This window comes from Dromaius novaehollandiae, chromosome 5 (assembly GCF_036370855.1).
Source record: "Dromaius novaehollandiae isolate bDroNov1 chromosome 5, bDroNov1.hap1, whole genome shotgun sequence".
Lineage (NCBI taxonomy): Eukaryota > Metazoa > Chordata > Aves > Casuariiformes > Dromaiidae > Dromaius > Dromaius novaehollandiae.
Genome location: NC_088102.1, coordinates 16584130 through 16609854, shown reverse-complemented (window position 1 = coordinate 16609854; position 25725 = coordinate 16584130). Strand labels below are relative to the sequence as shown.

General features: G+C 40.3%; 1 protein-coding gene across 3 annotated transcripts; it reads left to right on the top strand.

The window, feature by feature from the left end:
• Positions 1 to 946: 946 nt before the first annotated feature.
• Positions 947 to 23919, top strand: BDKRB1 (bradykinin receptor B1). 3 transcript variants are annotated; one of them, XR_010389327.1, is made up of 3 exons: positions 947 to 1203; positions 9726 to 9830; positions 19592 to 23919. XR_010389327.1 is itself a non-coding variant. In XM_026107683.2 (2 exons), exon 2 carries the CDS (start codon positions 3997 to 3999, stop codon positions 5011 to 5013), a length of 1017 nt encoding a protein of 338 aa, XP_025963468.1. In that variant the 5' UTR covers positions 948 to 1203; positions 3987 to 3996; the 3' UTR covers positions 5014 to 5917. The 3 variants fall into 3 exon arrangements, 1 of the variants encoding a protein (XP_025963468.1); XR_010389326.1 differs by lacking the exon at positions 19592 to 23919 and adding an exon at positions 10413 to 15966; XM_026107683.2 differs by lacking the exons at positions 9726 to 9830; positions 19592 to 23919 and adding an exon at positions 3987 to 5917 and having other exon boundaries at positions 948 to 1203.
• Positions 23920 to 25725: the final 1806 nt, after the last annotated feature.

Genomic DNA, 25725 nt, shown 5'->3' with positions numbered 1-25725 from the left:
GCTAAGTAGCCAATGGGAAGAATGCTTTAATATTAGCAAATTACATTCCAGTCCCTTGATAATTTCCCACTGTTCTTTAGCAAATAGTTGAAAGTCCTATAATTTACACACATATACTTAAGACAGATTTGGATTTCAAAATCTGAGAGACATCAGATCTGGTATTTTTTGTATATATTGCTCTAATCAGAGGACAGTCAGAATGAGCAAAGATAAAACTAAGTCTGAAAACAATTAGTCTCAGACTGTAAGGTCCAAGAAGGTAAGCAGACAAAAACAAGATTAATTATGGCTGCAAGCCTGAGAAAATACATCAGTCATTGTGCACTACTGAGGAGTAATGTACACAGAGATTCATACACAGGACAGCAACAGCAGGGTGCAAAGGACATCAGTTTTCAAAGTTGGTGGAAAGGCTGGTTTTAGTGGGTCCAAGTTTCAGCAGCCCTTCCCAAATACCTATTTTGAGATTGCTGGACTATTATTCCTGTAATAAATAAGTACAAACTGATTTCCATTTTGCTCTGGTGAGCCTCAGGCACAAGCTTTGGCAAGAGTACTGCTGCTTGCACATCCCTCTCTTCTCCTAGAGCTGCCCCACGTGCTCTCTTCTTGTGGTAGGAGCTGAAGTGGTCTGCCTTAACCCCAGCTCCTTGGCGTGGGACGCCACGTACATGGGCCAGCCTTCACTTCAAAACTGTCACAGGCCCAGGCTGGTAGAGAGAAGAGCTGCCACCAGTACTGAAAGCTAGTACAAAGTTTGGCTTTGTGTGCATTGGCACTGAAAGGGTGATTCAGAGCTGTATGAAGTTGTCATTGTTGCAGATAATAGTTAATCACACAAAGGAACTTAGAAATGCCAAGAACCTGTACCAGAGACCTTTAATTGATGGCCATGTGAAAGGCAATGATACTGTGTATGGTTTATATAATTTCACCACAAGAATGAAATATTTCACATGCTTTGGAAATTACTACAGCTGACGTTTGGAAAAGTAAGGAAAAAAAAAAAAAGAAACACTGCCGTGGGGCTTTCTTCCAAAATATAACATCATGCATGGCCAAGAAAACACTCAGACAGCACTCAGAAAGCTGTGCCTCAGGCTGCATCTTTGAATTCCATCGTTAACTACTGTCTTGCTATTTACCAGCTGTTTCTGAATTTGAAGTTTCACCTAAACTATCAGGAAGGACAAAGAATAGGTATGTCCATCTGTTTTTAATATCTTACTTCTATTAAAAGTATTTCACATACTTTTTATATAAAAAAATCTTTTGTATTCTCAGTTCTCATATTCACAGTTTCTATGTGCAGAGTTTCTCTTTCACTGCGCAACTGACTTTGAAGTTCAGGATTAATTTTCTTAATGCGCAAAAATATCACCGTATTATATTATTGATTAAATATTGATATGATTAAATATCACCATATTATGGTTCAATTTATCAAATTTATGTATAGTCGAATATACTGGTCTGATTACAAAATTTTCTCTTTCAAAGTAATTTTTGCTTTTAAGATTGTTCCCAAAGTTTACACCGCATTTACTTAGTGTTCCCAAAACACATGACTCTAACAGGGAACTATGCATTAATAGTAATAATGGTAATAGACTCATTGTATATGCAAATTTATCAGAATTGAGTTCAAAGTAGGCAAAAGAAGCAACATTATTTGCATAAAAGCTGACTAGAATGTGCTAAGTACATCAACTGAAAGCATTCAAGCAGCTAATTGTCCATTAGCACTAAATACTTAAAAATACTTACAGAAGAAAATGGCCTTTGAAGAAGAAAGGAGCTAAACAACTGAATATGCATTGCATTCGTTGTCAACAAGGCATCTGGAGCACTAAGTTTAAAAAAGCATTGTGGCTTGTGGTAGTGCTAGGACACTGAGTGATACACTTTTGAAAAGGCTTTCCCCATAACACAAGCTCTACAGAAACTGCATGTACCTTGCAATTACTAGCTGAATGGGAAGTCAGAATTACCATTGCTTAAAGTCTAAATTGCACTGCAAAGGAAATGTTCCCGAAGTTTTCAGGTTAGCCTATGACAAATGAATTTGTGGCTCCAGCCCACAGACCACATAATGTGCACAAAATGACTGGCACAAACTGATACCAAGAAGTCATCTGAAAATGGACAAGGATAATAAGCACTTCTTTTCCCTCCATATTTAGTAAAAGAAAAAGATTAGTTTACAGAAAGAAATGCTTCACTGGTACCTTTCTTCTATATTATTTCTGACATATAATATTGTTGGAGATTTTCTTCCACTACTATCACACCTTAACCAGCCTCCTGCTATGACGAGGGTTAGATTCCTGCCCTCTCATAAATAGCCTCTCTGATGCTGATCAGTCATTTGCTTTTTTTCTGTCTGTCCTCTCTGCAGTTTTAGATCCTCCAAAGTTCTCTTAGATTGCGTAAGACCATCAGCGAACGAGGTGACACTCAGACTGTTGACAGGGAACTTGTTAAAAGCCACAGAGCTGTGTTAACTTGGATGTAGCCCAGTTCCTGACAAGGCAGCCAGTTTGAGTTTATAAACTCAGCTAAAACTTTGCTGCTCACTTAATTCTACAGTGATGAAAAATGTTCTGTGTATTAGGTACCAAATTGCATGAAGTGGAATATTACTACTTCTCTAATTCCTAGAGGCCTCACAAAGATGAGCACATTAGGGACTGCAAGCTACTCAGGCACAGATATCACTAAGGTGGTACATATAAGTTGAAGAGATGAAGAACAGCCCTAAATGCTCTCTTCAGAAACTCTATCTTTAGCTGTCTCCATGGTGTAAAAATACAGAAGCCGAAAGAGCAGATTTAAATAGCTGTAGCAGGAAGTTAACATCCAAGTTGACTGATTGCAACATGCTGGTTTTTTTAAGTGCATTCTTTTTTATGATCAACACACTCCACTTGCATATGAAACACTGAAATCCTAAATGTCACCACAGGATCAGTAGTCTTCCCTACCATAACAGGCTGAAGACTAGATGCCTATAAAAACTAAGATCCAGGTACTATGGTCGTGCAAGAGAGCATCAGGAGACTAAAGTCTCAGTAGGAGGCAACTCTCTGGTAACTGAATGGAATTTCACAGGGGAATAATGTTTACCGATGCTTTCATTACTGCACAAGCTCACACTTAGCTACCAGATAGAAATAAAGGTATTGCCATTGCTAATGAAGGTCTAAATGCTATGGCGTCTGGGGCTGCCTCTCTCCAGCTGCACTCAGAGAAGTTTTTGAATGGGAGCTTCCTCCGTACAGTGCTGTGAATTTAGAGTTGCAAAGGCCTTCCTTTCAGGCTCAATTTTGTACTGAATTTTAGGAGGAGTCACAGGCAGAAGAGGGTGTTTTATTACTGCAACAACTGACAGTTGAGGGCAGTGAGCTGTTTAATCTAACAGTAATTTTGAACCCAAATTTTGGGAAGAGAGGAACTGACAGAGACCAATAAAATGTGAAGTTAACCAAACAAATGATGCAAACAGAGAATGAGCAGCATTCCTATCCCTAGGAAAACTGGCATCATCCTGCCGAAGTCATATTCAGCCCAGAAAATAAGAGCAAAAGAAAGGGCAGGAAAGGGCTCAGAGCTCGCTTTGTGTGACCAGCATGACTCCCACTGTTCTCAGGAAGCTGGAATTCCGCCGTATCTGTTCCTGTCATTAGTCTGGGAGAGAAATGCAGATCAACTTACATTAAATTGGCACTTACCTTCCTCTGTGCCACTTTAAAAAATGTCATCAAAGAGAAGAAATTTCATGGGATGTAGAGGAAGTTTCATTTTTGTCAATATAGGGAACAATTCTGACCTTTGCATGCATGAATCATGGATATATCTAGCCTATAAAAAACAGTGAGCGCTAAAAAAGAATTTCCAGCCGTTAAATGTTTGCTACAGCACTGATAGGAGACAGTTTTTAGAATTTTATGCCTTATTTCAAGGAGGTCTCCTGTTCATTTCAGAATAAAGAAAATGGCTGAAAGTCCTCTACTGAACGTTCCCTCCTCAAACCAGAGTGAAAATGAGAGCGACTCAATTATTTGCCCAGAGTTAGACGACTGGTGGAAAATCGTATACTCTATACTACCCACGTACATAGACACCATCTGTGTTATTGGTGTGCTTGGAAATGTACTTGTTCTCTTCATTTATTCATTATACAAGGGCTCCCTAAAGACAGCTGAAATCTACCTTATTAACTTAGCTGTTGCTGACCTTATCTTCCTCATGTGCCTCCCTTTCTGGGCAGAGAACATCAGGAATGAATTTAACTGGCCATTTGGCAATTTTCTTTGTCGTAGCACCAGCACAGCCACCAGCCTAAACATGTACACCAGCATCTACTTGCTCGTGGCAGTGAGCCTGGATCGCTATTTGGCTTTTGTTCATACCTTGAGCAACAGAGGGATACGAAACAAAACTCTGGCCAAAGGGATCTGCTTGCTCATCTGGGTCTTTGGAATCCTTGTCAGCATCCCAACCTTTGCATTTCGGACTGTGAAACACTTTCCCCAGTTGAATATCTCAGCATGCACTTTAGACTTCCCCACTCCATCATGGAAAACAGCTGAGCGTCTGGTATTCAACATAATGGGATTTGCACTGCCATCTACCGCAATCGTCTTCCTTAATTTTTGTATCATTCACTCCCTACGAGAAAACACTAGAGAACAAAGAGCACTCCGAACAAAGAGTTGCAAGGACCTCAGAAACACTAAGGCTACCAGGCTGATCTTCATAGTGGTGCTGATGTTTCTTTTGTGCTGGACTCCTTACCATCTTTTTACATTCCTTGATATATTGTTCCAGATGGAAGTGGTCAAAGGCTGTATCTGGGAAGAATTGCTTAACTTTGGCCAGCAATTTACTTCTACCCTGGCTATCACCAACAGTTGCATTAACCCTGTGATTTATGTCTTTGTCGGGAAATATTTCAGGCAAAAGCTTTTGCAAGTTTTTCACAGTTTATTCCCTGTAGGTTTTCTTTGAGCTGGGTATCATTAAAAGAAAAGTCACCATATTTCAACTTGTTCCCAGTCAGGAGTAGCTCAACTTAATGATTCTCAGTTCCATATTAATTTTGATACTACAGCTTACATTAAATGGCATTAAAATGAATATGAATAGCACTGATAAGGCATTCAGACCAATCTATATTTATTAAACTATATCACTTTACTACTTATTTGTCCTTTGTTTTGCTTTTCTTTTTCTATGCTACCCATCCAAATGCATAACATGTGATACCAGAATGTCATAGTAAATGATCTAACCTGTCTCAACAATTTTCAGTGACTTGAAAAAACAAACCTCTTTGAAAAGGTATCGGAAGTGTGGTTTATTTACAGAAAGCTGTAAACCGATTAAGCATTCTGCTGCATCGTGTCTATGAGGACAACTACTGTATCACTGATAACGCTATATATAAAATTGTGGTATATGTATTTCAGGGCAAATGTGAGATTAATCTTCAGCTATCACTGCATTTGAGCAATTGTAGAACAGCTCCAGTTACTTTTAATAGTATTTTTAATGGTTTGTGTTATTATTGTAGCATATGGAATATTTGAAGAACTGTTTCTGCATTTTAAATATTTTTGGTGCATGAATATTGTATAAGACAATGTAACACAAACAAAGTGTGCACAGGCTGTAAAAAAAGCAAAACAACCCAATATCCTTCTCAAAATCTGACTATTTTGGGGGTCCAGCAAAATGTTACTCAGCAACTCATCAAGTAGGCAAGGATTCCCTTCATCTTCTATACATGAGAACACCAGTGATGGCCGTTGATACTGTATTATTTTGGTAAATTTTTCATTTGAGGCAAATCCCACATTTATACACATTTATATTCTTATGAATCAAAATTAATAAACTGCATAACATTTCATTTTACCATAGATTTGTTCTTTTTTACATTCATTGGCTCTGCCATCTTTTTCACTTTGGTTTTCAGTTCCTTTGGGCAAGAGCCCACGTCTTCTAATCACATAGTTCTGTGATTAGAAATCTTTACTGCTTCCAGAATATAAACTCTGTTATTATTAGTGGTAATGATAATGGGGATATAATAATAATATACTAGACAGGAGATGAAGAAGAAGGAGACTTCTTTTCCATCACAGCTACAGTTGTAGAATAGACTTAATATAACTGAGATATCTGTTCCTATAACTGTAAAAGTATGTGCATATAAAGACAGTACAAGATTAAAAAGGGATATATTCATAGTGTCAGTTCAAAGGAAACAGGTCTGTTCACCCAGAAAGATACTGAGTGCAGAAAGGGGCATAGAAGCACATCATTTTTTTAACTGTTTATTTAATTAGTTATTATAAAGCCCATTCAGTCTTGTACACTGTAGGTAACTGTGTACTGTAACACTGTACAGTGTACTGTAATCAATGTAACAGTGCTGCATTTTCAGTAATTATTTTTATTACTGCTATGCTCATTATGGAATTAATCTTTTTTAATTACAAAAATTTGCTCATTCAACTTCCATTCCAGTAAGCTTGGTGTTCATCTTTAATGATTCCCATCAGATTTTTGAATCTGAACAACGGAAACCTTTTGAAGAGTTAGAAGTCTATCTTCCTACTATGCTGGCTTAAAAATGAAGGATGAGTTAAGGGATTAGGGGGGAAGAATCGTTCATAAGTGTATTATTTTTGCTCCTTCTCTGACAGGCTTTTTTCAAATAAATGTCAGGGCATTAGCAATCACAACAGTATGTGAAGTCCAGTGAATCATCTGAGATCAAGAAATTGATTCCAGACTATTTTAGTTAGCATGTTGCACACTGCTCATTTTCAGTACATCCCTAGTTGAAACCATTGCTCAAAAACTCCCAGAGATATTTTCTGAAAAGGAGCAAAAGCTGAAATCATGAAAAAATTGTACAAACAGAAGTCCCATTTTCCCACCATGCATGAGGAGATTAAAAGCGGAAAGCATCTTGTCTTCTCTGACTAACTGTTGTCCATATTAACTGAACGGAGAAACACTTTTCGAATGCTGTGATGCACTTAGGGCATAAGCCAGTAGCCACTGAAATCAGTAGAAAGCCCCCTGTTTACTTCAGTGGGAATGTGACAAAGGCTTTCATGAAAGTGTTGTTTGTATTTCATGTATGCCTCAACCATCAGAAAAAATGTCTGTAAGTACAGCTTTAAACAGTACTTAACAGGGTGTCACAAATCAGTGAATGTACTGTAAAATAGGGATGTAAACAAAGCAAAGTGTTTTTCATCCGTAAAGCAAAAGTAAAAATTTATCAGCCTCTCTCATTAGGGGTTGGTTGGGCTGTATTAATATAGAAAAATAGAGAGAGTAAATGCAGTTTAGTCCACAACAAATGTAAAATTCTAAATTTAAGCAGAAATAATCTACTGCACAGATACAGGATGCTGAGTGAGACACTGATAGCAATTCAGCAGAAAAGTCGATTAGAAGTTGAATGCAACCCAAGAGTGTCATGTTATTCCTGCCTTCAAGGTGTATATGACAAGAGGAAATGAACTTAAATAGTAGCAAGGGAGACTGGGCACGACAGATTGCCTAGGGGAGAATCCAGAACCTCAGCAGTGGAGACCTCTGAGACCACATTAGTCAAGCACTATCAGGAATGATGTAAGCTTGGTTGATCCTGCCTCAGCACAGGGGGATTTTCAGTTATGATATCCATCCCTTCACTAGCTCTTTCTCATGTGGTTAATAAAGAAAGGTTCCTTGTTTGCATATTCAGGGCTCTGCACCTTTCATCTTTCATTCAATACAGAAACATCAGCTCTGATTGCTAGTCAACCAGTACTGCTGCAAGACTCCATTGCCCATGCGTTGTTCTTTCCAAATAAGCACCCTTTAACCTTCTCTCATGCTACTCCTTACACTCCCCATGAACACTGGGAAGTTCTTAACAATAAAATATTTTTCTGCTGCAATATTAAGCTTTTGTAGGCAAGATCCCAGCACACTGAAAGCTTGCAGGTTATAATTTAACTTATATATTTATGATTTAGTTCTCCTCACGCACCTACACTGAGCTAGTGAAGCATGTTTTATGTTTCAGTCCTAAGTTCTCTAGGGCTAGGACTATCTCTGTTCAGACCTTGCCTAACACAATGCAGTCTTAGTTTACAATACAGCCCTAATAGCACTACAGTAATAAAATGGCATTTAGAATTCACTGAAATACATATCAAGAAATTATAGCCTGTACCTGTATTCAAAATTTTTTGATAAGCTGCTTCAACTTTGTCAAACTTGAACTGTAGAGGTAGTTATCATACAACATTCTACCTAAAAAAATAAAATAAATAAAAAAGCCAGCTAAAGCTGAAGCTAGAAGAGAAGACATTGATCATTAAGAGAGCTATAGCCACATGGGCTTGTAACTTGCCAGGAGTCATTTTCATGGGAGGAGAGCTGTTTGTCATCCCTGCGAAAACAGCCTGTGCTTAGTACGGACCTGCTGGAGCTTTCAGCAGCCTGGTGCTCCCATCCTCACAGAGAGGCTCAAACCTGCCACAGTTGCCTGGAACAGGGCTGCACAAGGAACCTGGTCGCAGAGCAGCGGGACCTGTTTCGCTGCCTGTGGGTGGCTTTGGGCTGACAGCAAATGTCAGGGAACTTGCTTGCTTATGGTCCTAAGGAGCTTGTTGGTGCCACACTGGCAGCAGGAAAAGGACGCTGCTTTGCCTGAAAGGAGCAAGAGACAGAAGCTGTGCTGGACCTCAGGACAAGAAATAGACTGGGGAAAGGGTCTGTGGCTGGGATTTAACAGTGAGGAGAGAAACACCACATAGGGAACTGGGAGCCATGAAGGAGAGGAAGAGCAGGGACTGGAGTGAAAGGAGAAAGTGGCTACCAGTGTCTCTGCTCAGCCAGTTCCCCAGGCAGGAGTAGGCGGAGGAGCAGGAGAGGACCAGGCGATCAAAGGAAAGAGCTGAGGGAGGAGAGGAGGCAGGGCCTGGCTCTACCAAGAGACAGTGTAGGAATCAGTGTGCAAGGGAGGAGGAAATGGCTTTGACAAGGAACTGGGAAAGAGCTGGGACCTGCTGGGCACGGAGGCCAGAGCAGATTGTGAAAGAGGGAAGGAGAGACAAATACCTCAGGATGAAACTTGGGAATATTTTATTCTCTTAAAAAAAAAAAAAAAAACTGCAGAAATCAGACACCAACTTCATTAAAACAAAGAATCTTGAGGTTGCCAAATCAAGCATTCAAGGGCCAAAAATGTTTGACCTAAGGCTGTCCCTGCAATCTCAGTGTGGCCTCCTTCAGTACATGAGTTATAATACAGCTTTATATGACTAAGCTTTGAATTTCCAATGTTGCAGCTTAATCACTTTTGAAGTAGCTTTGTCTGACTCTGTCTTACGTGGGAGAGAAATGCACTTACAGAAACCAAACAGTACCCTCAAGAAACTAAATCATTCTGTCTTGTATATTATGAAACAGAAACAATAGTATTGATGAGAGCAGAGCCATATATCATGTCATGAATTCTTACAGAAATAAAGTTTTGAAACAATATATAATTAAACTGAAGAATACACGGCAATGAGATGGCATAGAGACAAATGAGTCTAATAAGCATAACTGGAAGGATTAGAAGAGATTCTAAAATAATAGTAATTAGGAAGAATATTGTCATCAGCTGAAATGTAGGACTGAAACTCTACCTCTCCTTGTAGCACAGAAGGATGCCTGACAAACAGTAGAACCTCCCCTTGGTCACTGGCAAAGAGGAGTCAAGCCAGCTTCCCTAGAGAAGAATAAGGCAGGCCAGTGTAATAGAGGTGAGACCTTATCGCTGTATCTTTTTCCGCTATGCTTTTTTTAGCTATACACATTCTGATAAAAATCCCTTTCATGTTGCAAAACTGCTGGTGCACACTGTAGAAGTTATGGAGAGTAATGAGGATTTGCCTTTTGAGGGACAAATCATGAAGAGACCAGAATCAGTCTCTGATGGCAAACTCAGAACCTCATTACTCTCAGTTTTGAGAAAGAGAGGTGACTTGCAATAAAAATCCAAGATTTGGTACTAAATTTAAAAAATGGAAAATCAGCTGAGACTTTCTTCAAAAACGAAAAGTATGAACATTTTAAAGATCAGGCTGTCTATTCTACAAAACATTAGTCAGTCCTCCAAGAATCCCAAGAAGCACTATGCCTCTGAGTGAGGTCTGTTGTCAAATTTGCTTAACTCTTATCTGCTGGCTGGATACCAGCTTCCTGGTGTGGATGCCAGTAATTCACAATGCAAATCGCACACAACAAGAACATAAAACCTCTCTGACGTTGCAAGTGGTAGTCAAACAATGAGTGAAAATACAGTTCATGGGAGTAAACTCTCTACAAATATCCTTATGTTTTAGGCACTGCTGCAGAAAAATAGAAATGTACTGGAAGAGCCAAAATTATTTGTGAGATGAAGTTGAGATGTTCCAGAGTTTTGTCTCCTTCTGTCCTCAGACATTTGGATGTGAAGGGCTGCAAAGCAATACTGGGCTGGCTAAACACAGAAATCTGTGACTGCGAGAAAACTGCTTTGTGTAGCATCATCAAATATATACCCAGGCAAACTTTCTTCTTCTCAGGGCTATGAGAGAAAAGGAATACCCTCTTTTGTTTGGCAGGTACTTCCCAGCTGTTAAATAATAACCCAGCACCATCAGGCAACCACCTGTAATGGCAGAGGCTGCCTTTGCCCTATAAGCGGAAGAGACCATTAACAACGGCAGAAAATTATTAACGTGACAAACTGAATAGCAGGTGTATGTGAACATATGTAGGGTGTCATTTGCCAAAGGTAGCAAAATCCCTACAGCCAGTCCTGGGGACCCTCCTCATAACTTGACAATGAAGGAGTGAGAGAAGTAAATTCAAACTAATGGGAAAACACCTACTAGAAGCAAGCTTCAGGAAAGGGACTTCTAGCTGTGTATCCTAGAACTGAAATTTTCACCTCCTAAACTTCAGGACAATTCTTTGCTGAATTGCCACTGCAGATCAAGAGTAACATTACAGGTGCTCAGTAAGGCAATAGAGACACACACACTTTCTTTGCACCAAGGTTTAGTATCTTTTCTTAGGCCTCTACAGTACATTCACTTTAGTAGCCCAAGGGGACAGGTTAGTGGCCTAACTACCAATTTTGCAAACAGTATCTCAACTCCCCAGAACCACAGAGCAGCAGCTCAGAGCCCAACAGTACCTACATGGCCCTTTGGTCTTCAGCAACAGCTGTACTACTTAAATCCAGCTTACAATGGAGGCTTCCTTCCAGTAGCACGGTCAAAGATACTCAGATGACTAGGGCACAGGTGTGGAGTTTTTTGAGAGACAGTTTCAGTTCTCGCCTCTGCTACAGACTTTTTTTAATGTTGGAGAAACCCTTAGTTTCCATAATTATTTCCAAAATAGCCTTGCTAAACTGGACATCTGAGTGCTCTGATTTCCAGAGGCACCTGCACTTCTCAGGTGTCAATAATTCATGTTACCTGCTCAAGGCACACTGCATTCAGGCTGCTTAGAAAACCCATTTGCCCTGGGAATCAGCAGTGTCAGAAAGAATCCAAGGAGCCTGAAAGAAATAATAACTGGCAGAAAAGAAGGCCAAGCCCTCACTGTAAGGGCAGGTGGGATGGATGGAAACCTAGGATCTAACTACAGATGTGTGTGTTGTGTGCTGCTGTAAGCTCTGTGTACCGCCTCGGTTAGCCTCTAAGGGTATCAGCAAGGTCACCCCAGAGGTGGCTCCTAACCCAGCCAGTATACTTTGGTTTTGAGGCTGCCGTGAGCAGCACCATACACAACAGTGTCAATGCAGCGTGTTATTTTCAGTTCACCATCAATACAATGAGGCTTACAAATTTCACAGGAGTCTTACGACACCTAAAAATAAAATAGGCATATGATATTCAGATGCTGCAATAACAGAGTTATCAAGTACTTCATATAGACTATAAAAGCCAAGATCCTACCTATTATATACGGGCATATAGGACTTGCTCTAACTGTGTAGCCTTTGGCCAAGGTTTCCCCACAACACGTTTTGCTGTTTTGCTGATGCCTCTTCAGAAGTGGCTGTATTTGTATTGTTTTCCTTCCCATGCACTGGATGCAAAGCATTTATAGGTTTGCATTTATTAGTAAGATATTAGCCAAATAATAGAAGCATCCATAGGTTTTACTGTGAACATAATCATTTACTTGGAACAGCAGGTCACAAAACTAGTTACTTTAAAACTAAAATCTTGTCTCTAACCCTCCTGTCTTTCACTCTACTGTAGAGCAAAAGTCAAATACCCTTCAAGTATGCTGCACATTATCCAAATAACAAGTACTCTGAACAGCACATGGTTTCCCTGAAAAACTACACAGAAGTACCACTAACCATTTTAAAAAGGGTAGTCAATATAGCATGCGTGTAAACTAAGGGACTGGTTTCAGCATAATAAAATTAGATGTGTGATTTTGGACCTGCACTGTTCTCCCTGCCTTACTCTGCTCCCTCCCAGCTCTATTTCACTTCCAGGCATTCTACACAGCCCATCCTGTTTACTCTGATGAAACGTGAAGGGTCTGGAAGAGTTATTTTCGGATACTGTCTCAGGCTTTTGGGATATTGATGTGAAACATAGCTCCTTCATGCACTGGGTTGTTTGTCTATTCTTTTTCAAATTATAACTGTCCAATTTAATATCAGTAGAGTGACCATGTCCCCTCATTTTAGTGAAGCAGTTCCTTTTACGGTTCAGTATATTCTGCTCTCATGCATGGGACAACACTGCATCAGATCATGTCGTGGGAGACGTACTGGTCACTGGTGGCAGTGGCTGGCAGTGGTAGATGATGGCAGAGCTTTATGCCTTTCGGCAGGGCTCCTCAATCCAGCCGCACAACCTTTCTCTTAGCTCGTAATCAGGAGCGTTGTGCACAGCCAGCCATGTTTGGCATGTGACAGCCCAGAGCAGGAGAGACCCTGCAACTCTGCAGTAAGGTACCAGTCTAGTGGCAGAGAGCTGGGAGCCAGGAGCCACCTGTACAAGAAAATGTCACAGATTGGCCAAGCCATCTTTCTTCTGGAAACATGAGAAGCATCTTTCTCCCAGAATGACTTCTTTCTGTCAGAAAAGTCAACTAGGAAATATCTTTGTTTGCCCAAGGTTATTGCTATATGAAGTGACATTTTCTGTACATCTATTAGGAAGAAACAAGAGAGCAAGATGCATGCAGTGCTCTGAACTTTATCTGGTATGAGGAAAAAAGTTTAACAGCACGGACACTATGAGTCCCACTTAGAGTAAGGTTAATAACATTTACTAAACGTTAGTGACAAATTTACTCCATAACAGTAGGTTACTGTCATCTATGTCGAGAGACAGGAATGTGTGTTGTCAGAAGCCGCCAGCAAAAACAACAGTTTGAGTTACAAAAAGAGCAGTAGAAGTATTCAGCAGTTAGAATGTCTTAGTCACTCTAACTGAAGTAATTTTTATACTGCCATGAAAGGTTTTAGTGTAACAATTTTTAAATATAGACACATCTTCCAAGTGTTTTAGAAATTCTTATTTCAAGGAAAACAGTTATCAGATTGCATATAGGGCAAATGGAACAATAAGCAGTTCTAATTAATATTCAGACACTTCTGGGGCCATCACATAGGCATGTGTGGCTTATTTATAAATACATACATACAAGGTAATAGATCCTTCTCTTTGATCCAGAGAACAAAAACATCAGTTTCACAGAATCATCATTCCTAAACTGTTTTATTTTGATTTGTTACTGAGTTGCATGCTATACCTTAATAATGCATGCTATGAAGAGCCAAATAATTGCTTTCCTTTTCCTTCCTCTTATTTGTACAATTTTAAATATTATTAACGTGAAAGGTTATTTTTGAGAGATACTTTTTGTATTCAGCTCATCCAAATAAATTATTCAGTTCTATACTTATTTAGGGGATAGAACAAGCTATGGCATGAGGAAAACTCCTCTGGCACAGCAAGGAAATCACATGATCAGCTACATCCAGAAATAAAGCCATGATAAAGATATAGAACATATTAATGAAATTTTTCATCATATGCTCCTAATTTTACACAGGTAATCCAAAAGTTGCATATGCTGTAAGCAAAGCACCTAGAAAGGTCAGATTTATTGCTTGCAAAAAAGGTGACAGAGATCAAAATTGTGCAGTTCAGTGTTTGAGAAACAATATGTATATCATGGAAGGGAAGGCTGTGCCAGCTAAGTGAGTTTTAGCTTGGCTGTTGTTGGTGGGAAAATCACTCATGTCAACGTAGGCTGCTCCATCTAACACTAGGCCAACCACTGTCTCTTTTGTGAAGACACTAACAAAATAAATGACAAGAGTCAGAAAACTAGAGACAGCTTCTCTTTTCAATCTGGGCACTGTAAGAGAGGGAAGGAAAAAGACTGTGTGACCATAATTATAGAGAGTCATGTAATTAAAAATGACCATCACATCACAAACACATTAAGGGAGGTAAACAAAGGTTGCACAGGCAATGGAGGTTGTTGCATTTGCTTACGTTGTACCATCTGATTTTGCAGTGTTAATTGCATTATTTTACTATATATAGTTTCTGTAAGTATATATATAAACACGGAGCTAAGACTATGATGCCTTTTAGTGATTCTTTAATTATCCATTTCTTCTTCTAAAAGAATATGGAGCGAAACTACAGTGCCATTTTAGACATATTTTCTAATTCATGAAGTTTTAGATACATCAAATTACTGTTTGTAATAATCTAGCACATTAATTCTTCCTCCCTCCACATATACACTACAGTAAAGATACAACATTTCTCTTCTAGCAGGTTTGCTTGCTGTAATTTCTAATGTTACTGACTGCAATTACTGTCTGATACTGAGTTATACAAAGATTTATTGGTTTGATTAGAGTTGTGTGAACTCTGTTTCTAGAGGGGCATTTTATTTGAAAAATACATCTGTTTTTTGCTGATCAAATATCTGTAGACTGAACACACTTTAAGTGCTCACTGTTTGAATTTATCTAGCAAATGATTCATATTGCAGCATACTAAAGAACAATTAGCCCTACAATCTCGCTACAAATGGTTTCAGTTGATAATTTTCGCTGTTTGCCAAAGCCCAATCCAAGACCCTTATTTGCTTTTATCCTCTATGACCAAGGAAACCCTCTGACATCCTAAGAACATCCTCACACACACTTCTGATGGGAACAACCCCCTCCCAGGAGCACTCAGGACTCTTCTTTATTTTGCAGACAAAGTTTTGCTGCCAAAAATATTTATGAGAAGGGGATACAGCAAAGAAAAAGTGACTCCTTTGCTCCCCACAAGACAGAGCTTTCTTGGATTAGCAGGAGTCCCTGAAGTTGCTCTGCCTCCATGGCTCAATCGGACGCTCTTGGCAAGTTTCTTCTGCCTGGCCTCCTTGAAAGAACAGTGCTCTTTTCTATCCTCCGTGGATCTACGGGCACGGAGATTAATTCAGAGCTTTTATTCAAAGTCAATTACTGCAGCAGCACATATCTAGCTGGGGGAGACCTCCCCTATGCACTACTAAGAAAAATACGCACACAGCACTGCATTGCATCCCAAAGCGCCCACAGCATGGTTTTACCAGCAGCTGTCATCCTGAGCTATTAAATTATTTACATTTGTTAGGGAGTTTTGTTCAGATGCATCTCTCTTCTGCTTCAAGAATAGGCCAAATCTCATGTTCTGCTTGCTGCTATATACAGTTTACAGTGCTGTTTGCAAAGTATGTCTCAGAAAGACTAAAGATGTTTACAGTGCTTCATACACATTTGGACACAACATTTTTGTGATATTCATATCTAGCATTCAGATCATCGGATCGCATGGCCTTCTCTGAGCAGAAAAAGAGAAATAATTGCTAGTGAAAATGATTGGTAAAGCATTATAGAGCCTTACGAATGGCTAATTTCTCTACCCTTTTTAAATTAATAGTTATAATTTATACAGTTATAATTATACAATTGTAATTTATAACACATGTAATAGAATTACAAAATATATTGCAGTAGGTCTCTTGTGACAGTCTGGACCGTTGCTGCAGAAATCTGTGTGAGGAGCATTGATTCATATCAATTTTGGACCTATGTGAGCTGACAAGCTAGCACCATACTGTGTGCATAGCCACACATGCTTTTCCTGGGAAGACTGTGGGAGCTGTATCATGTGTCTCCCTCCTGCCCAATCCTCCTAAACACTAGCGCTGCCCAGTATAGCTCATATTTACTGAGTCAAGTGGTGCAGCACTATTGACATAGGTTCTCCAATCCCAATTCTTTGCACAGCTTCATACAAATTACAACACACAAGCTGTCATGGCAGCAGCCCTACCAGCTGAGATTAGATATTACTAGTAGAATACACCATAACAGCACAGGACAAGCCAGGTCCCAAGCTGCTGATGAAAATCATCACCAGAACTGCCTATCTCAGCAGGGAAACCACCAACAGATTATGTATGGAACATGCCACTAGCGTTAATGCACCTGAAGGAGAAATGAAGGGCCAGTAATGGCCACATGAAGCTGAAATTCCCTGACCCATTCCAACCAATGAACAGCTTCACTGTCCTTGAGGATCTGCATTAGGAAAGGATATTGAAGCATCAGATGGCTCCTAACATGACCTAACTTGTTAGACCGTGCTTTTCAGAGAGGTAAACAAACCCCACCTGCTCACTCATCTCTCATTTGGTTTGGAAGAGGATTGAAGGCAAGACTAAGAAGTTTTGCTGAAAGGTAAGGGTTAAAGTACAGAGGCAGTTGTTGGGGCTGGGTAGAAGCACACTAGGGAAGCACAGCATACATATTTTTCTTTAATAGTAGAAGGAAAGCTCCCGCTCCTCCTTTTCTCTGGATATTGCAGTTCCTTTCCTGTTCCAATCTATTTTAGTTGCTTCAATTGTTCTGGAGGACTTGGCCTAGTAAGCCAGGCAGTAACCTGAACTCCACCTCTATAGATGAAAAACATCTATATTGCCATCCTCTTTAATTCTCTCGCTGCCTCCGGAGAAACTTTGGGCATCACTACTCAGGCCCATGGATAGAGAACAGTGCTCTGTTAAAACACAGAAATAAAAATTCATAGCAGAAGTCTGTGATTCAGAGCACAGTACACTGTCTCACCGAAAGTTACTTACTAACTCTTGTAAAGGCATGCTAGTGCTTTTACCTATCACATACTGCCCAGTAAACTTACTTAATATTTGTGGATGTCCAGAGATCTTCGACAAGGGGCCACCACACATCAAAGGCAACAAGCGTGAGACACATTGGAGTTGCTTCATACGGGCTGATTAATGGCATGGAGCTTGCACAGTCAGTCCGGCATATCTGCAATAAGTTAGATTCACTCCTGATGGAAAACAGACACAATGGTGTGTCAATGATGACACATTAAGTTCTCCATATCCAAAATACGTCAAAGCTTCTGTGCACATGCAGATCAGTGGCATACCACATATTTTTGTGGATGGGACTCAGGTGAAATACAAAAGCATGCATGGATTTTCAGTATGGCAGATATATCAGTGAGAGCAGCTTCAAATGCATGTGCTGTGTGTGTGAGCCAAGGTCCTCTTCCCACTTGTTGGGAATACACCAGTTCTCATTCCTTGGAAAAGGGTTAATTAATTCTGAATCACACAGTGCTGATCCAGTGTGGGTAAATTGTGTTAGTATTTATCAGAATCTGGCGGGGGGGGGGGGGGGGTGTTACCTTTTCTTATGCAATTCTGGTAAGGTGATTGTATTTCACACCCATTTCTTTCTATGGATGTGGCAGTCAAGGTGATATTGCTCTGTGACAGCAAGGTATTGTTTAACATTGTGCTGAAATTCAAACAACTGGCGCAAGATGACTTGAATGAATTCCAAGTAACTAAGGATATTATTGCCTTCCCAAGGGTGAAGTGACAATGTTGTCAACTCCTCGGAAAAGGAGGAATACACATCATTCATCAGCAACATTTGAGCTGCTTCAGGGATGACATTAGTGTACCACAAATGAACCTCAGCGGAAAGCCTGTATTATATATATATGAGATGTGCCTCTGAGGCCTCAAGAGATGGGACAGAGAAAAGCAGAGTGAGTGAGTGCATGAGTGTACACGAGAGAGGAGCCAGGGGGATTGAGAACTACTAAGGATATACTCAAACTCACATGGTAACAAAAAAGGATCATTGTCCTTCCTGCAGATATACATGCAGAAATGCTGTTGCCAAGAGATAGAGAGAGGTAAGAAGGCCTATCAACAGCTGAACAGGCTCCTAGGATATTTATGCAGAATTCTGCAGTAACCTGAACTGTTTAGTATGACTTTTGCTAAGTGCATATTTTGTGTAAGGCAAATGCTTCAAATTGTTTAGTTTAAATATTTCAAGTATTTTTTCCCTGTCCACAGCTAAAAGATGAAGGAAATACACTTCCAAATACAGTGTTAGTAATCTGAGATTTCAGCATCCCTTTTTATAAGAACTCTGTAGCTGCAGGCAGATTGCTTCCAGTGTGCACCCAAGGATAAAGTTGGTATTTAACCTATTCTTATATATGCATTAGCTCACAAGTAAGGAGGAAAAAGTAAAAAATTGACTAAAAATGGGCATATATGGCACTGTTATGGGGGGGAGGGTGAGGCCAACACTCGTTGAAATTTTTAATTATACCACAAAGTACAATTTCGATTGACAAAAGCTAAGAAAGGCACACTGACAAAATAGAGTACAGGTGTTTTGTTAGTGTACTGTCCTAGGACACAGAGAACTGTGTTTCTGTTCTATCTTGGGCGGAGGAGGAGAGATGTGAATGTCCACTACATCCTAGGCTTCTGTTCTAACCAGTGAGCTAGCAGGTGGAAGAACCCTTTGCTTGGGCTCTCCCTTCTCACTTACTCTGGCTCTTTTTTATGAGCAATGCTCTATGATTCAGCTAGATGAGCAAGATAGGTAGGGGACACCCTGCCTGTGATTCCCAGCAGAATTTAGACTAGTATCTCCACCCAAAAGTTTGGCTTTGCCAAGGATTGAGTGATTCTGCCAGTCCAGTGATAGAGTTGCAACATCTGTGGGGTTTTAACAACAGAAGTTAAAGGACCTGCACAATTAGACAGTAAAGCAATGACAATAAATGACAGTGGTGCATAAATGTTGATGCTGGGAACCTAACTGCCTGATTGCCAATCTATTCTTGTTGTTAATCTGTTCTCTAGCCAATACAATTGTTTTAATCTTGTTCACCTCAGTAGTAGATAACGCATAGTCCATTCCAGACAATTGAACCAGATCCTCAGATGGTGGCAAAGAGCTTTGCTCAAATCACTTATCTGGAATGTGTTTTGTGCTATCTCAGGAGCTTTTGCTCTGTTACAGGCTGAGGCTGGGGCTGAATGTCATACCATTTTTAAAGCATTCTTGGCAGAAGCACAAATTCACCAAAAAACAAGGTAATATCACGATAACATTTCTTCCTAAGAACTATTTTCCATTAAATGCCTTCTCCAGGGACAGTCTCCTACAGATTCATCTCTAACTACAGATACTGTAAGATGTAAGCATGGGTGACTACAAGGCTACAGAGGCAGTCTTCAACATTATGGATCCCTTATCTGTGGTGAGGCTATTCTGGATTTACATTTGTATGAGTGAGGAGAAAATGAAGCACATACCTTGGATATTAATTGAAGAATTCTTGCTGCTTTGTCCTTTTGTGTACTACATTTTTAATATGCATCACCGCGTTGCTTGGTTACTCTGAAACCTCCTAGTGCAATTTTGAAAAAATACATTTATTGCCTTGCCTGCGGAGTCTCTACACAAAAAAAATTGATCAAAGAACCAGTGCTTGATAATGCAGAGCTGGATGCTGGCTATTTTAAGCACTATACAGAAATCACTGACCTGCTCATCACTCCCCAAGCTGTTAGCTACCATATCTCCTGGGTAAGAGCAACAGACAGACTCATGGCAAACCTGACTCCCTCCTGTCTAAAACTACCCCAGAAGGATTCCAAAGTGTGTCTGATGATGAAAGACCAGTTATGCCCTCAAAATTGTTTATGTTTACATGAATAAATAAACAAACCATGGTGCAGCAGCTCTGGGATTAAACATCATGGATCAAATGACAACACAATGCTAAGGGGGGGACTTTCTCCTCCATTTCCACTGTAAGCTGCTGCTAAGTCCTCCAAAACGTCTTTTAGAAGTGAGTATGCAAGCATATGCAAATTATTCCAACATAATAACCTCTGCAAAACTCAGCGCTGCAAGATGGATGCAAGAAATGGATTTACTTGGTGTGAGACTGCTTTTGGCAAGCATTTTCACTCTTTGCTAGATACAGGATGGTGGTAGCTATCTGACTGACTAACTTCCATGTGAATCAAGTGTGCACAGGAAATGCTCCTGCATGGGAGTGCCATCACGGCTGCTTTTACATCCACGTGGCATTGTGTGGATTGCAAGCCCTGGTCTAAATGCTGACCCAGTACTCTTGCATGGCCAGAAGCTGAGCACTGACCTCATGTCTAAAAGAGTTGGAAGTTTTTACATGTGGCATCAAGGTTAAGGCATCTTTTGGAATTGGAGAGGCAAGCTGTTGTGTAGAGGAAGCCTTTATCTCACCTCAGCAGCTGAAGGGAACTAGGAGAGTTCTCTTTGGCAGGTGCAGAATCTCATCCTTAAAATACTCACAAAACATGGGCTCATAAGCGAAAGGATTGATTTACTGTCTGAAATATTTGAGAGTGAAAAATTAAAGCTTGAGGCTTCTATATTGTATGCTTAGTCTTGAGTGAAGTGGGATGATCATGGAGAGCAATAAAAAGAAGTTTTATAAAGAGCAATCTGGCCAGGAAAGGCAAGGTCCATGATGTAGAAAAAAAATCACAGGAGTATAAAAGGATGGATGCTACATCATTTTTCTATTAAGTCAAAGAGTGACACACATTGTATGCTATGTAATTTTGTAACCAGCCAGGACCAGATCCCAGGTGGCACAAGTAGAAGGATTTTTTTTTTTAAATAGTGTGTTGTTCTGCTTTGCACCCATTAAAGATAGTGAATGAACAGAACTGTCTCATTTATAACTCATGGCACGCAGACAACTAGAGTTCTTCTAGCTTATATGCTTTGTCAGTGTAAATCAAAATCATCTCCTCTCAGGAACACGTTCATAAGGTTAAGAGTTTGGGCGGTCAAAACTCACTCATGCTGGGTGTGGAAGAACAGCAACCACTAAACCAACACATATTCAGAACTTGGGGTTATTACTGTTATTTTTTCTGATGTTTCAGCACCTCTGATGCAGGCAAGCAGGATTCAGTTCCCTGCTCAGTCACAAATTTTGTCCATGGCCTTAGAAAGACAGTTATCCTCAAAAACGGCTGGCACTCTCCCTTCTAGATTCAGCCTGCTTGCAGCAGGGCGCCTCCTCTTCTGAGCTCCAGATCCCAGGCCCTGCCCCTGCCCTTGGACTCCTGTCTCTGTTACATGATGAAGGGTCTCCCTTGAAGGGAGCCAATGGGCCCCAGCACAGAGTCTCAGGCCTGAGGGTCAACTAGGGACATAGCAGAGGTGACTGTTACTGAAGAGTTATTTGTGTTGTGGGGTATACTTGCAGCAGGGTAGGATACAGAGAACAGGAGAACTGAACTCCAAGTTAAGATGCATGTCTTCAGGTGACATGTGCTTTGTTCAGCAAGTGCCAAAAATCACTGCTGATATTCAACCCCTCTTCCCTTGTTCCTCCACCCTTGAGAGGGCTATAAGAAGAGACCGGACTTCCATGGCCTGTCCCCAAATCAGCTTTGCTAGTCTCCTCTAGTCCCCCAGAAGCTGTGTGTCCTGGCCTAGCTGACCAGACACCTCAAAGGGAGCTGTATGCCTGGACCATAAGACAAAGAGCACCTAGAAGACCTCATCCAAGATGGTTTACCTGCACAGCAAAAATATTCTACCCTAGAAACCAGCTAGAAACCTTTTGCCAAAGAAGAACCTGGATAAAAAGCAGGCTTGATTCCATTCATGTCTCTGGGAACCTGCTTCTTGGTGGCTGAGGAAATATGTTTGCCTTGCTAGGAACTAGCTGCAGTCATATCTGACAGCTTTGAAGGGAGCAATGAGAGCCAGCAGGCACCTGTGTAGTGCTGGCAGGCAGGACGCGCTGGGTCTGGCTGGTGATGGCCCAGGTTCTGGTGCAGCTGGTTGCCAAAGAGGCTCAGGTTGTTTCGGAGTTCAACCAGGAATGTCAGAGCAGAGGCTGTGAGCAGCTGTAGGAAAGCCAAGAAGTTTGGTAGCATTTCAGGAACCACGGCTACATTGTCCTAGGCAGTTTTGCCTTCATTGTTTCGAGAGTGAGGCAAGCTCTGGTACTTGGATGGGACTGGGCAGTGAAAATATGGTGCAGGGTTTCTCTCCACTATTTCTCTGTGATTAGGGAGGAATACATGTACAGCATACCCTGCTTATGGTAAGCAGTAATAACACGGCCTTTGCTGCATTGCTGTGTGGGCTATATTTCGGTAGATCACCAATAATCTTGACTCCAGATTGGGAGTGCTTCTAAAAGGGGCGCTCTCTTCCTGTCCCCATGAGCACTTCTCAGTTAACACAGCACATGTAGGCGGGAAACGGGGCTAGCGGAGTCATAGCAGGAGAGTATACACAGAGTCTTTGTGCCCTAGAGTAACTGGCTTCTTTGTTTTTAAGGGATGATGAACTATTGGTGGCTCGGTAACCCTGCACTGAAGGTCACGTAAGATATGTAAAGTCTCAGCTGGAGGCACTCATTACACCTCAGGCACTGATTATATCTGTCTTTTTCATATTTGGAGCAAAGTTAGGACTGTTTCAAGGAATTAGTCTAGAACAAGTGGTACAGAAAAGAGGAAGAAAAAGGGGCTTAGGACATTAATCTGCAACTGGAGAGCCTAGGTTAATGTATTCTACAAATTTCTGGCATGATCTTGACCAAATTCTTTAAAAACAGCTATAAAACTCGTGCTCAAGCACTGTCTGAAGAGGGTATTTGTTTAGGAATTTTTGCCAGTAGAAATGTAAACACCTCCCTGTTTTCAGGTACACCAAGAGTTGCCTGCAATCTGAACAGGTTGACAACTGGTTTACATCTGTTTCTAACCTACCATTTTCCCAGAAACTTCAGTGCAGATCGTTACCTGGCATATGTCTGAACACACGGACCACAAAACATGCCTAAAGAGGCCTTCTTATGCAAAACTTCAGTGCTCAGAGTACTCGCCTTCTGTTATCATCCCAAAAGGGTAAGGCACTCATTATCAGCACGAGGGAAGCCATAATGGTGAGAGGAGTTTTATCATTGCCATTTAACGTAAGGGAAGCTGAGACAGAGAGAGATGAAGAACTATATCCTCAAAGTTTCTCAGGCCCATTACCACTAAGTGAAATACTCTGCCCCAGTCTGAAGAACCACGACTGGTGTTTCAGATCCTTATAAAACACCTGGGGAGACAGGGCTGGCACGCACACATACATGCATGCACACACAGAAGAAAGAAACCTCTCAAACAAACCATCTGAACTTACGGGAGCACGTGTGAACATCTGTGTTGGCAGTGCTGAAGCTTAACTAGATGCTCTTTCTGGATGGAAACTCCACAGAAGCAGTGAGGCTCTTGGCCAAGAAACAGTTGCTGAGCAGCCTCTCCTGGTAGAAGTGAATTACTGCTTTTCTGGAAGAACTAGGGTTTAAAGTGTTTAACTCCTGCTAAGACCACTGCAACAAAGTTTTGCTTTCTATCACCTTACCTTGCTGCCTATGATAATCTTAATGAATTTACAAATATATTATAACAACTCATCTATTAAATAGATTGATGGATAAGATCTAAGAGTGTCTTTTCACAAAATCTTTTATCTGAGTAGATGCATCATCCCCTTGCTTTCAGCAGTCTGTGACCTAGAACATGTCATTAGCTGTCAGACATACTTCTGTGAATTTTATCTATTTGCATAGAATTTGAAGTCCCTTTTCAACCAAGTACTCAAGCACTTAAGCATATTCTCCCTTATTAGGAAAAACACTTAAGCATACATATTACTTCAACTTCTGTTTAATTGTTCAGCTGAGTTTAACCATCATGCAAGATTGCTCACGGTTAAGCCTTGAAATTTTAACTATGTAGAAATAATTACAGCATACAAAATGCACTTGCTAAGTTAAATCTGGTTTAGTGAAGCAAATTGAGACCAGCTCTGCACATATTTTCATGTTACCGTATCTTTGCACATATCCACACAATCCTTTGAGCTACTAGTAAAATCTAAAGTTTAGACCAATTAAGCAACTATCACAAATGACATAAAAACTGCACCAATACCATCTCACCAATGCAGTACAGTATTACTTACCCCAGCACAAATGCAGATGCAGCCAAAATAAGAAAGCATTATTTCAAGATGCTGAACAACAAGGGCTTTTTTTCTATTAAATTAAATAATTTAATGTTACGGAGAAACAGGAAAAAATGAATCAAATCTTTCAATATTTTTTGTTAAGTTCAATTCACGTACTGTATTAGTACATATTACTTTTGCTGTGCATTTCAGTCATAATTTAGGCAACATTATAATTAGGGACTGGCAAGGTAATCAGAGCTCTTCCATTACTTAAAAAGAGAAGAAGAAGAAAAAGAAGAAAAGAGATTTCTTACTTGTGTTTTGGTTAGCAGAAATCACACCTTTGAGAGTGAGCTTGATAAGGAAATATCAAACTGTATTTCTAAAAGTAGCAATAGGCCATGCAGATGGATGACATCATTTGTAGGTGCTCAGAAGCAGGCAACTTAAGGGTGGGTGAATTCTCTCAGGTAAATCTCTTCTGGATGGTGTATGAACAGGCAAAGTAACTGATTTTTGCTGAGGCCACAGTTTCCCAGCTATTTCTTTCGGTGACTGTGCTGGTTTATCCTGCCCCAGCCTGATCGCTCCCTCCACTCTTCCTTCTTCTTACTCCTTTAGTTGCATCAGGACAGCTGGATTTGTAGATATGTGACGCACTGAATCAGAAGATTGATCCAGATTAAAACCTAGCAAATCATTAATTAGTCCAGTTCACCACATATCCATGAAAACAGCTATCCTGGTACAGTCAAGGAGGCAAAGCATGGCACAGACTGAGTAGCTGCTGGGAAGAGGGGTGCAAGACAGTTTAAGCCACATTGTCACCAAAATGTAAATGCATACAAAAAATGACAGTATTAATTTCACAGGAAATACATAAACACAATGAGTTCTTCATTCCAGGTAAATCCATGACTCCTAGCTGTTTATCAGAGATTATACTTTCCTGGAGATAACCTTTTTGTCGCCAGCTATAAGTATTTCAATACCTCATTAAAATAATTAGGAGGTTTTTACAGGTTAGAGACATGAGTTAGAACATTTGATTCAAGCAGAACAGCATCCAAACATAATTATATTTGTCAACCCAACTAAAAAAGAAAAAAAAAGAAAAGAAAATCTTTGTTCAATTGCTGAGTAAATGTGAGTTACACCTTTCTCCAGATTAAGAACTGAAAAAAAGAAACAGAAAGCACAGACTTCATGTAATGTTTCCTTTCAGAGTAGGCATTGCCATGCAGGACTCCCCTTACAAG